Here is a 12,267-nt window from a genome sequence, read left to right as displayed (position 1 = left end):
AACAAAAGCTCTTCTAAAACATTCCTTCTCCATCATCTTCTTTCTCATTTTGTACGTCACCGTGTGATTGTCAACCTCTACAACACTTCCTGGACATGCTTTCTCCACTTCAGCTTTGAATGTGTAAATCAACTTAAGACTATCCTTCCACGGACCATAAATCTTATCAAGAGACATTTCCTTACCATAAAACACTCTCATGTAAGGCACATTCATTCTAAACTTCTCATGTATCTTCTTTATCAATGCAGTTGGACCAATACATGGGTTATCTCTCACCCAATCCGCCATAACTTCAGTGCACCACCTGCTCTTAGCTAGTTTCAATGTCTCTTTTCTTTCCGTACTTGGACAAGTGTGAGGCCAACGGTTCACTTTGACTTGAACAAGTGTGCTATTTCTCATCAAAGAAGCATGCATCCTCCATCAACACCTCTCGTATGTGCAATGCACTCTCAACCTGCTTGGCTCACTCTTGTCAATTTCAAGGTCAAATTCTCCGCTAATGCAATAAGTAGCAAGTGCATTCCGACAGTCAACCATCGATGGAAATATGGCGCCTTCTTCTAGGGAGGGATTGTCCCTATCATATTCAATGACTGGTCTGTCCTCATTGTCTTCGTGCCCAGACATCCCCATGTCATTGTTCTCCTCCTCTTCTTCATCAGTGTCAGCAAATTGTGCAGGCCTATTACCTAGTGCTAACATTGGACAGCTTTGAACCAAGTCTGGATACAACCTCTCATCCTCATTGTCATATAAAATAATTTCATCATGTTCATCATCATCCAGTGCTAAAATTTGACGGCTTTTCTTGCTAGATGGTTGAGAGCATATTGCCTGATTTGCAGTCTCTGGACACTCAAAAGAAGTATTCGAATCCATCCTAATTTACAGGAAAATCGGATCAATCAGTCCTCAAATCTATAGTAGTGAATACTTACTTTTTAATGTTTCAACATCTAGTGTTTCGATTGATCACTAACAGGTGATAGTAAGAAGCAGCAATAACAGTACAGTAATGCATTGTAGTAGATTGCTGAATTATAGTGAAGGGTACCCTATAGTGAATCCTTGAACGAAGTTAGTAGAACAATTTACTAACTCGAGACTTCTTTGGCTAGTATTTTGTTCGATCCACCAGCAGATATGAAGTTGATCCGCAAGTGGCAGCAGGACAGTCAGCAATCTTGCCACAATCTGCAAGTTCTACGAACATTGTTAGGCTGCCACTGCCACAAGACAATTCCCTAAACCACAATCAGTACGGGACGAAAGAACTAGGGGATTTTTCATTTCTACCACTAGTCTAGCCACAATCCATCCTAATTTTTACATTCCTCAAATCATTCCGTAATCATTGCCTGATTTGAAGTAGGAAGAGCTTACGTGTGGGCAGGTCGGCACTAGGGGAGCCCGCGCTGGAGCAGAGCTCACGCGGCGGCACTCGAGCAGCCCGCGCTCCAGCCCGCGCTCGAGCAGAGCAAGCGCGGCGGCCGGTCGGGGCCGAGCCGAGCCCGCGCTCGAGCTGCAGCAGCCGCGCGTTGGACGGGGCCAGCTGCAGCAGGCCCGTGGGGCGCTCGAGCTGCAGCTGGCCGAACGAGGCCAGCGGGCGCTCGAGCCCGAGCATCTGCAGGCGCGCGGGGACGGGGCCGAGCGGCGGCGGGAGCGGAAGCCGGCGGTGGTTGGTCGAGGCAGAGCGCTCGAGCTGCAGCAGGGAAAGGGGCCGAGCGAGGCCAGCGGGCGCTCGGGGTCAAGCTTCTGCAGGCGCGCGGGGACGGGGCCGAGCGGCGGTGGGAGCGGAGGCCGGCAGCGGTCAGTCGGGGCAGAGCGCTCGAGCTGCAGCAGGGGTTGGATTTGGATTTGGACGAGCGGCAGCGAGCAGACCTGCTAGGGTTGGGCACCTGCTGACGTGTGGGCCCCACGCCTTGGTCCCACCTGTCGGGGCGCAGTGACGGAAGGGATGCTGGGTCCCGCTTGTCAGGGCGCAGGAGGGACGGAAACTTTCCGTGATGGCAATTCTGAGGAGAAATTTGAGGTGGAGGGGGAAAACTGAGGAGGATGAACTAGGGGGAATACTGAGGAGAGTGGCTAGATTAGTGGGAGAAATGTAAATAACCCAAAAAAAAATCCATGCAACAATTATTGTTCCCATCATACAACCATCAGTGAGGCATTTTGTGGCTTGTGCAAATGAAAAAAAAAACAAAGCGATGGACGTGATCACCGACATTTCTTAGGAAGTTAGGTGTCGTTTCTTCCCTTTCTATAAGGGAGCATATTTTAAAAATGGCATGAGAATTAACGATCTCGAGGGCAAATCACATGTCCTAATTATCTGGAGGAAATATCAAAATCAGGGGAGGAAAGCTTTCATCAGGCTTCATTTAAAAAACAGTAAAGCACCAATAATGTATCCAATCAGGAAACTTGATAGCGTTGAAGGGTCACTGGAGCAAGAAAATAAAGATGAGTTAAGATAGACACAAAACTCCATGTGAAAAAGACAGATAAAATTAGAAATCAGCACATTCGTTATAGATAAATGAGACTTTTGAAGATTGTTGGCTTGTTGCTATAGAACTTCCAGAGAACAGATGAAACTTGCGGTAAAATAAGATTGAGTTATATGCATGGGAGGTCCATAAACTTGTAAGAGTGTGTCATATAGGTCCATCAACTTCGAAAGTGTATTTTTAGGTCCCTAAACTTTTTAAGTCGTTCACCGCAGGTCCATACCCCTCCACGTGAGCAAGTATCGATGACATGGCGTGCTGACTGAGCATCTTTATCTTTCATGCATATCTCCTTCCTCTCTCCACCCCTTCCTCTCTCTCTCCCACCCATCCTCTCTCCTTGCGCCGACGGCTCCCACCCTCCCTCTCTCCCTGCGCTGGCGCCGCTTGTCCCGCGCCCCGCCACCAGCTCGCCGCTGTGCTCCGCCTTCGCCCTCGCCGCCGCTGCGCTCCGCCTTCGCCCTCGCCGCCGCTGCGCTCTGCCTTCGGACTCGCCGCCGCGCCCCGCCACCGCACTCGCCGCCGCGCCCCGCCACCGCGGCACGGCGACCAGCAGGAGGACGGCTGGCCACGGCTCGCTCCCTCCCTCCCTTCCTCCCTCTCTCACTCTCCCACTCCCTCTCCCCAGGCGCGCCGCCCCTCGCCATGCTCCAAGCGCGCCGTCCCTCGCCATGCTCCAGTCGTGGCGAGGCGAGCCGCGGCGCCGCCTCCTCCCTCCCTCCCTCCACCGCCAGCGAGAGCGCGGCGGGGCGGAGGCGGCCGGCGAGCGTGCCTCGTCGGCCTCGAGGGCGCCTGGACGCGGCCCCGGAGCTCCGTCCCGACCGGACCCACGCGGGGCCAAGGCGGTGGCGGTCGGAGGCCCGCACCGCACCGGAGCCCTACGGGGTGGCCACCGACGAGCACCCGCGAGCGCGCATGCGGTGGCGCCGGCCGAGCTCGCCCCTCCTCCCAATCCCGTGCCGCGCCCGTCCCTCTCCCTCGAGCTCCTCCACCGCGTGTGGAGACCGGGCTGCCGGGCCCCCATCGAGCTCCGCGCGCGGCCGAGCTCCGCCGTGGGGCCATGGCGCGGCTCGAGCTCCCGTCGGCACTCCTCCCTCCGGTCCATGGCGGCAGCGGCCATGGCGTATGCCCGCGCGGGTCCATGGCACGGCGGCGGCCTCCCCGCGCCGGTGCTCCCTCCAGATCCGGTTCTCTCCGTGCGGCGGCGAGCCTCCTCGCGCACCTCCTACCAACGTGGGCGGCGCGGGGCGGGATGGCGGCTCCAGCGAGTTCCGCAGGCCAGGGGCTACCCCGGCGGTGGAGGAGACGCGGAGCAGAGGCGCCCCCTCGCCGCGGAGCTCGTCGGCCGAGCGGAGCCGCGGGGCCGCCCTCCCTCCCTCGAGCGGAGGTGCCCCCTCGCCGCGGAGCTCGCCTGCCGAGCGGGGCCGCGGAGCTCACCGGACGAGCGGAGCCGCTTGGCACCCATGTCTAGAGGAAGAAGAAAGAGTGGCGCCTAGTCAGCGTGCCACATCAGCGCTAGCTGCCCACATGGACGCGTATGGACCTCCGGTGAACGACTTAAAAAGTTTAGGGACCCAGAAATGCACTTTCGGAGTTGATGGACCTATATGACACATCCTTACAAGTTTATGTACCTCCGATGCATTTTACTCAATAAGATTTATATATGAACACAGATAGGCCCTCTCCTGGTGACATGGATCAACATCTGAATTAGCGTTCCAGTAAGCATCATATAATGCATGACAAATGATGGAAAGAATTATACGTACAACCTAGTCAAACAATTATGTGAGCTTTGCAAGATCAGGAGGAATAAACCCAGTCAAATGACTGAAAGTTAGGTGACATACTGACATAAGCATAAAGAACCTGCATAGCTTTACTACATTGTCCTCTGCATGGCCGAAAGTTTCTTTGATCATGGAATGGATATCACCCTGAATAAACAACTAAACATGCAAGTCACAAAGTGATTGACTTGTAAGTAGAAAAAAAAATATTGTGGTTACATGACGATTCAAGAGTATGGTATTACTTGATAGATTTAAATATCTAGATTTACTGACCTTGGAGACAGATATGCAGGCCGTGGTCATCCATCAACTTGCCATTAATATTGGCATTCTGTTGTGGCTTAGGCATTTAGTCGAACACATCACATGCATTGGACAGGAAAATAGGAGACAAAGCACAGAGAGATAGTTTACCATCAGGCATGGAGCAAAAGATGTAGAGAACGGGGATGGTTTACCTGTCTGCTGCCGCTACACTGCCCAAGCTGGTGGCCACCGCCTAATGTCGCTTGGTGGATCCATGAGCTAACCAAACAAGAACAGAGACTACTCATCAACGAAGCAACGCATTCCATGGAATCAAGCAGCAGCTAGCATCCATGCATGTCAGCCCGGGTTTGGCACTCCAATCTCGGCAAGAGGCTGCGGCCGTGGTCGGGCTCGGCGCGGGTCGTTGCATCCTCTTGTTCCGCGTGGCGGCCATGGTGGCGGTGGTGTCGGAGGCGAACGAACTCGGGGTGCTGGATGGGTGCAGGGGATGAGGCCAGCATGTAGGGCGTGTGGGGCGGCGTCGATCCGCTCGTCGTTGAGTGCGGAACCACTGAAGCTGTAGTTGAGTGTGCCCGCAAGCGGGTCCGTCGGCGTTGAGGGCGGGCCCCGCGGCTGGGCGGCGGCGGCCGGGTGCGAGGGTGAGGGCGCGATGGTCGGATGGATGGGGAGAGTAAGGCCCCGTTTAGTTCCCAAAATTTTTCCTACAGTATCCGTCGCATCAAATCTTTCGATATATGTATGAAGTATTAAATATAGTTGAAAAAAATAACTAATTACGCAGTCTAACTGATTAGCATGAGATGAATCTTTTAAACCTAATTAGTTCATGATTGGATATTATTTGTCAAGTAACAACGAAACGTGCTACATTAACTTCTCACCCTACTTTTCACAAACTAAACGCGGCCTAAGGGTGACGCGCAGAAGGAAAGAGGATGGGAATCAGCCGTGATTTCTGCGTGGGTACGCGGGGGCGGGTAGCATTGCGCGCGGTGGAAAAAAAACGTTGGGGGAGGCAGAAACATCGCAGAAATCTTTATTTTTTGCCGCTAGAGAGTTTCGTTGAGTCTTGTTCAACCAAAAAAAATTTGATTTGTGGGCCCTTTATGAGTGGGTGGGGGTAAATTTTTTTTGTGGGAAGCTATTTCAATTATTTTCGTTCTTTATAGTATAGATAGATAGATGCGTGTGCAACAACTCGACAATGAACTATTAGGCATCTGACGTGCATGAAGAGTCTCAAGGGAATCTTCGAGATTTTACTTAAATTAGTGTGTGCCATGTCATGCTCTGCTGATGCTGAATGGCCACCGTCAATATGGGCTCGACGACCTAACTATATGTGTTGTTAGAAACCACAATAAATAGCATAAAAATACAATGGAACGGCTTGCCGCAGCTATTGGGTATTATTAATAAAGAAAATGAGTTACGCTTTTCTACTTATAACGATCGCGTACTGACGTCTGTGAACAAATTAATAATTAAATGATGAACGCGTAGCTCATTGTAGAGTCCTACACGCTACTGTTAGTAGTATAAACGTCCATGCTTAATTTCCTTTTTTCATAGCAGCAATAATCCAGACTGGTTAGCATCAGAAGTCATCATTTGCTCAAAAAAAAAGCATCAGAAGTCATCATTCATTTTGTTTTCTAGGGCCTTTGCTTTAATTTGGGAGTTACACAAAAAACTGCACGTTGGTCTCTCTGTTGGCTGAGATAGCATTAGCCGCTCGCTCCTGTACTGCTATATGTACTATACATCAAGCCAACACTTCTATTGTTTTAGTAGGTAACCAACGTATAATTAAAATAGATAATTTAATGCCGATGAATGAATGAACTAGAAATGCACATGAAATCATACACAGTTTATTCGCCAGCAGAGCACTATTCAGAAATTACCCCAGCCATCAAAATCGATTCTCCGATCTGTATGTTATTTATTTATTTATTTTTGAAGGTCACCGAGAATCCCCCACCTGAATTTTCATTTCATCCGGCCCTGAACTGGCCCATCAGAATGTTTCAATACATTTTACAACATCCACTTTTCAATGACACGGTGGAAACCGCCCCCAGGAAACAGGGGATACGTAGGTCTACAAGCAACATCAACTGCACTAGTAACATGTAGTACTAAACTATTGTCCAGTCAAAGAAATGCTTGACCGACGACTGACCAAAACCATATATACCTTTTCCATCTCATCAGCTCGAACCGAGGAGCCAGTCATTTAGCCACATGCATGCACCCTTCTAGAGGAATGGAGTTCATACGAGTCCCAGTCAGAAGTGACCCTTTCATACTACACAGTACTGTAGTGTTGCAGTAAACATCACCGGCAATCATCTGCCAAAATTTTCAACTAATATAATTCTGCTATTTGAATTTATAAGTTAGTATCTTGCTAGATCTGTACAGTTGACTCTCCAGTTATTTGATTAACTTTGAGATATCTATAACTTACCCATAGAGGATATTGCTTAGCACATTCTATTTTTAGCATACATACAAACTACTCACTGCTTGTTAAATGCTACTACTATACTTGAAAAAAGGATTATGACTGTCATTTTCGATGCATTTAGACTAGGAAAGCAAGCAAGATTAGTAGCTTCGTTCTGAAAGCAGTATAGAACCATGGGGCTTTCATAAAATCTTGCAATTAATGGAACGGTGACAAAGGTAATACTGTTCCTACTACATGTCAATTCTAGCACTACTCTCGATCGATCCCCAGCACTCTTGTTTGTCTTGGAGAAAATCCAAACCGGAGCATATATCAAGCAGGTGGGCGCCATTGCACCCCAGCTTGGTTAACAACAGGATGGATACGCGAAAACCGGCGAATGCTAGCTGCTTACCTACTCCCTGCTCGCCATCGCCCGTCACCGACCCCAATCTCCCTCGTTATTGCCGCGCGCCAACTCTCTTCATGCCACTCGTCATCACCTTGTTCTCCGCAACATTTGATTGCTCCCTCCGTCCAGCTCATCTTGAGTGCGGCGGCGGCGGATGCTCGAGCTTCACGCCGCCGGACCGGTGGCGGTCCACGAGCTCCCTCGCCAGCGCCTGCAGGTCTCCGCCGCCGGCGCCCGAGGTCTCTGCCATGCCGGAGCCGCCGCCCCTGACGGGCGCGCCATACGGCGTCGTCGGTTGCCGAAGCTGGTGGTGGTGCTGCTGATGGTGGTGGTGGTGCTGCTGCTGGACCGCCCACTGCGGCGGCTGCGCATGCGGCGGCGGGTCGAAGAGCGCGGACAGGTCGACGGTGGTGGGGACGCTGGTCGACGACGGCAGGTCCGCGATGGAGAAGGGGCCCGGCATCTGCATCTGCGGCGGGGCCGGCAGCGGCGGCGGGGACGGCAGCTCCAGCGTGGCGAGGTGGGCTTGCAGGTAGGTCAGCTCGGCCTGGAGATTCACCACCTGGGGAATGATCACCGGACGTGACATTCATGCACCAACAGTAAATTGTTACGTGCAAACTTCAAACCACACAATCATGTACAGATACATACATACATAAAAAAAAAAAGATTGCAAAGGACGCGTCACGCAAACAATGCAGAAACGCAATGAACTGAAAGGTGTCAAAAGATGGCAAGATTGGCAAAAAGAATGCAGGTTTTGGATCTTCTAGGAGGACTAGAGATTGGCGCTGGAGCTATTCTTTTCAGGGCCTCAGGGGTCAGATCGAGAACCCAAGCGGGTACAAGTAGTAGTATGTATAGCAGTGGCAGTGTACTTGCTTGTTGGTTCGTGCCGAGCCCAAGATACACAGTGACATACTACGCGTGGCTTTGACGGGTGGAGCGAGGGGATCGGACGGCCCGGATGGATGCGACGGATGAGACGTGCATATCATTCACCGCCGGGTGCAGGCAGGCAGGCCTCCCGGATTAGCGCTTGGCGTGCCTCTTTTTGCACTGCCGTTGCTTGGCTTGGCAGTGTTGATTTCCTCATGAAAGGGGACTTGCCTTCCTCGAGAAAGAAACACGCCCGGCCGCTCCAGAATCTTATTATCTCGGGGCCGGGCCGGGCGAATTCAGAAAAACACCCAGATCCACACGCAAATAACACCAAGGAAATCATGCGAGCACTGGTAGGCCTGCCTACTAGGCATCGATCTGCGATCGATCATGCATGCAAGGAAGCTAGGTTCGTTTCCAAACTGGCGAGCGATCGATCGATCGAAAGATCCAATCATCAGAAGCAGCTAGCTAGCATCATATTCATACCCTACCTGCTGCTGGAGCGCGAAGATGTGGGCGACGCAGCCGTAGACGGGGTCGCGGAGGCGCGCCTGCGCCTCGTAGCAGATGGTGACGACGGCGTCGAGGCGCTTGTGCGCCGGGATCTGGAGCAGCAGCTTGGAGACGTTGCTGGCGCCGAACACCTTGTGCACCGCCGCGAAGTGCGCCGCGCCCTGCTCCGAGTCGAAGTAGGGCGCGAAGATGCAGCCGCTCACGCACTTACGCCGGAGGAACTTGCACGCGCCGCAGGGCCCGCCGCCGCCGCTCGGCCCCCCGCTGCCGCTGCCGCTCGGCCCCCCGCCACCGCCAAGGGTGCTGGTGCCGCCTCCCGCGCTCATTGCCCTCAGGTGCCCTGCCCTCGAGGACCTTTTATCTATCTCCCCGCGCTGCCCGCCTGCCTGCTCCACTGGCCGGGGGTCGGGTCGGGCTTACTAGTTATAGGGATAAAACAATGGCGAGGGCAGGCAAGGCACAGAGAGAGAGGGGAGGAAGAAGGGGGGGGGGGGGCTTGGCAATATAGAAGCCTAGCGAGGGCATATGTGTAAACGTGGAAAAACTCTCTCTCTCTCTCTTCCCTTTTGGTGTTTGTCCTATTGGTGGAAGGTCATAAGTGTTCACAGCTCCATTTCCACTCCATTCCATTCCGTTTTTATTTCTGTTGATTGATTAATCCCTTCTTCCATAGAAGCATAGTACAGTATGTATTCTTCTCGAAGTGGCTCTACGAGCTGGTGTATGTGCCGCTTTGTTTCCGTGGTATTGATGAGACTTTAAAGCCACGGCATGGAGGCGGCCTAGCAGCGGCTGCTGATGCTGGTGCTGGTACCTCCTCCCCTTTCCCTCCCTGCACACTTCCCTTTCTGCATCTTTCGCTCTCTCGAGGGCTAGAAGATTGCGTGAAGCAAACATGTATGCGCCCCGCGAGAGACCTACATCTCCCTCCCTATTTGCATCGACGACGCATTCATCTCTCTCTCTCTCGGATGGGCCCGAGAGGGATGAACAGAATAGGTACTGTTTAGTTGGTGAAAAGTTGTTGATTTTGATACTGTAGTATATTTCGTTGTTACTTGACAAATAATATGTAATCATGGACTAATTAGACTTAAAAAATTCATCTCGTGCTAATCAGTTAGACTGTGTAATTAGTTATTTTTTCAAATGTATTTAATGCTCTATGCATATGTCCGAACATTCGATGTGCCATGTTTGGTTTGGGGTGAAAAAAATTTTGCGAAAACTTTTTGCACTTTGATCACTAATTATTAAGTAAAGTCTAATTACAAAATCACCTGCAGAAACATTGGTAAATTCGCGAGACCAATATAATGAGGTCTTTGACCGCACGATTAGAGAATAGTTACTGTAGCATCACTGTAGAAAATCATCAATTATTTACCGTCATTAGATTCGTCACGAAAAGTTACACCATCTCTGAAAAGATTTTGCAAACATACTACATTTAGTAGTCCATGCATAAAAGATTTCCTTTTCACGAAATTTTTACTGTAGAGAAACCAAACAGTGTCTCTAGAAAAACATTCACTGGCGCATGGGCCCGCTGGCAGTGGCGGGGCACACGCAGGGTTTACAAAACCGGTGGGAACCGGTCCAGTTTGACCGGTTACCGGTCAAACCGGTCCGGTCCGGTTTCGGTTTGGGCTGGTACCAAACCGGCTCAAATTCAAAATTCAAATTTGAATTCAAAAAAATGAAAAATTTCCAAAAAAATCCTAAAAATACTTCAAGATACAACGAATCTAATGGTGTCAAATTTTCTCAAAAATTCGTTCGTTTAACATATTTTTCGGGCATTTAAAGTTAAACTAAAAAAGAAAATGAAAAAAATGAGACGACCCATTAAGGCCCACTTGATAAACCGGTTAAAACCGGCCGGTATACCATTCCAAACCGGTTACACATGCGATTTTGAATTTGGATTTAAATTCAAACCGGTCAAACCGTCCGATAAACCGGTCAAACCGGCCGATAAACCGGTCTAACCGGCCGGTATACCGGTACGAACCGGTTGAACTGAGTTTTTTGAATTCAAATTTGAATTCGATCAGTCTCCGGCCAAACCGGACCGGTATACCGGTACCGGACCCCGGCGGTTTGGCTGGTGCGGTCAGTAAATTAAACCCTGGGCACACGGCCAGCTCCTGCCAGCCGAGGAGTCTCCCTCACCCACATTCCGCTGCAACAGTGGGCAGCAGCAGCTCTAGCCCCCCACGTGATCCGAACATGACATCCTGCTTCCAGTCCACACGCCATATGTGTGCGCCTTTATTGCGGCCGAGCTCGCCGGCCGGTGATTTCACTTGCCATCCGGCCTACTCCTACTACTGGTAGCAAAGCAAAGCTGCAGCAGGCAAGCAGTAGTAGGGGGCTACGGCCAGGCCGGCCGCCCGGCGGCTTGACGTTTGTTTCGGTCAAAGGCTTTGCCCGCCGGCCGGCACGCACGCAGCGGGGCACTGTGCGCTCGTTCCGGCACACGTAGGGTGATCTGATCGCTCGACGCCTGCTTGGCCTTGCTGCTGCTGCATACGGAGGCTACCTAGTGGTGGCGACGTGTGCGTCCGCCACGTCGACTGTACTGTCACAAAAATTTCTTTCTTTCTTTATTTACATCTTCTTCTTCTTTTTCCTTTTTATTTTTGTTATCTTTTTGGAGGAGGAGAGGGGGGTTTACAGCTGGATCACGGCAAATAATTACTGATCCTCCGTATGCGATACTGATGGGAGATTAGACTGGATCGGTTAACGTACAAGCACCGCTATCTCGATATTTGGCAATGATAATAATGTGCAAGATATGTTCGCGGATTCAGTACTAAGATAAGTGTAGGCATCAGCAGGGTGTACCGTACAGCTATATCGTCCCTTCTCTACATACGAAACGAACGTACAAAAGTTTTGTTTTGCCCTCCTAATAATGCCCTTTTCATCATACAAACAAGAAGAAGAATGTGGCGGTCAGTCGGTCACGCGCTTCATCGATCGCCCGTTTCACCCTTTTCTCTCTGCAAAGCCATAGATCCCGATCGGAAAAAAAAGGCTTTAACCTAAACGACGACCACCGCCCTCACCTCTCATGCGGCGGGGGGATTAATTGAGAGGGCACGCAAGATAGCCCCCCGCGCGCCGCGTTGACGACGACGACCCTTCTGGCTTTCCTCTTCTTCTTGCACCTCTTATTGGAAAGCACGGCAGCTTTACGCGCCCCCAAAGACTTGGGGTGAACAAGAGCAACTGTAGGGTGCCAGCTAGCCGAAACGGAAATTAAAACAACTGTTCACCGCGTACTTTTTTTTGCAAGCTCCACCAGCTACTGTGCGGAGGAAGGAACCGCGTCGACGACCTCCCCTGCGCGTACGGCGCGGCGCTGGTCGAGCTCCACGCACAGACGCGTGGAAGCGAGCTGGGTCA

At 51.3% G+C, this 12,267-nt stretch overlaps 1 protein-coding gene and 1 long non-coding RNA gene across 3 annotated transcripts; both read right to left on the bottom strand.

The window, feature by feature from the left end:
* Positions 1-4,225: 4,225 nt before the first annotated feature.
* On the bottom strand, positions 4,226-5,251 carry LOC120646665. Of its 2 annotated transcripts, none has more exons than XR_005664535.1 (2): positions 4,586-5,251; positions 4,226-4,468 (listed from the first exon to the last, which is right to left on the bottom strand). It is a non-coding gene; the product is annotated as an uncharacterized LOC120646665 (long non-coding RNA). The 2 variants fall into 2 exon arrangements; XR_005664534.1 differs by having other exon boundaries at positions 4,226-4,456; positions 4,586-5,250.
* A 1,968-nt stretch (positions 5,252-7,219) lies between these two features.
* LOC120653020 (LOB domain-containing protein 30-like) lies at positions 7,220-9,289 on the bottom strand. Its single transcript, XM_039931005.1, has 2 exons — positions 8,829-9,289; positions 7,220-8,011 (listed from the first exon to the last, which is right to left on the bottom strand). Exons 1-2 carry the CDS (start codon positions 9,174-9,176, stop codon positions 7,580-7,582), a joined length of 780 nt encoding a protein of 259 aa, XP_039786939.1. The 5' UTR covers positions 9,177-9,289; the 3' UTR covers positions 7,220-7,579.
* Between the last annotated feature and the right edge of the window lie 2,978 nt (positions 9,290-12,267).

This window comes from Panicum virgatum, chromosome 9K (genome assembly GCF_016808335.1).
Source record: "Panicum virgatum strain AP13 chromosome 9K, P.virgatum_v5, whole genome shotgun sequence".
NCBI classification, from domain to species: Eukaryota; Viridiplantae; Streptophyta; class Magnoliopsida; order Poales; family Poaceae; genus Panicum; species Panicum virgatum.
This window is presented reverse-complemented; position numbering and strand designations above follow the sequence as displayed.

Bases quoted from the DNA above. Each gene is read 5' to 3' on its own strand.
- LOC120653020 (XM_039931005.1), bottom strand. From the start codon at position 9,176: ATGAGCGCGGGAGGCGGCACCAGCACCCTTGGCGGTGGCGGGGGGCCG. The intron at 8,012-8,828 runs GTAGGGTATGAA...ATCATTCCCCAG, and splicing joins TCTTCGCGCTCCAGCAGCAG to GTGGTGAATCTCCAGGCCGA.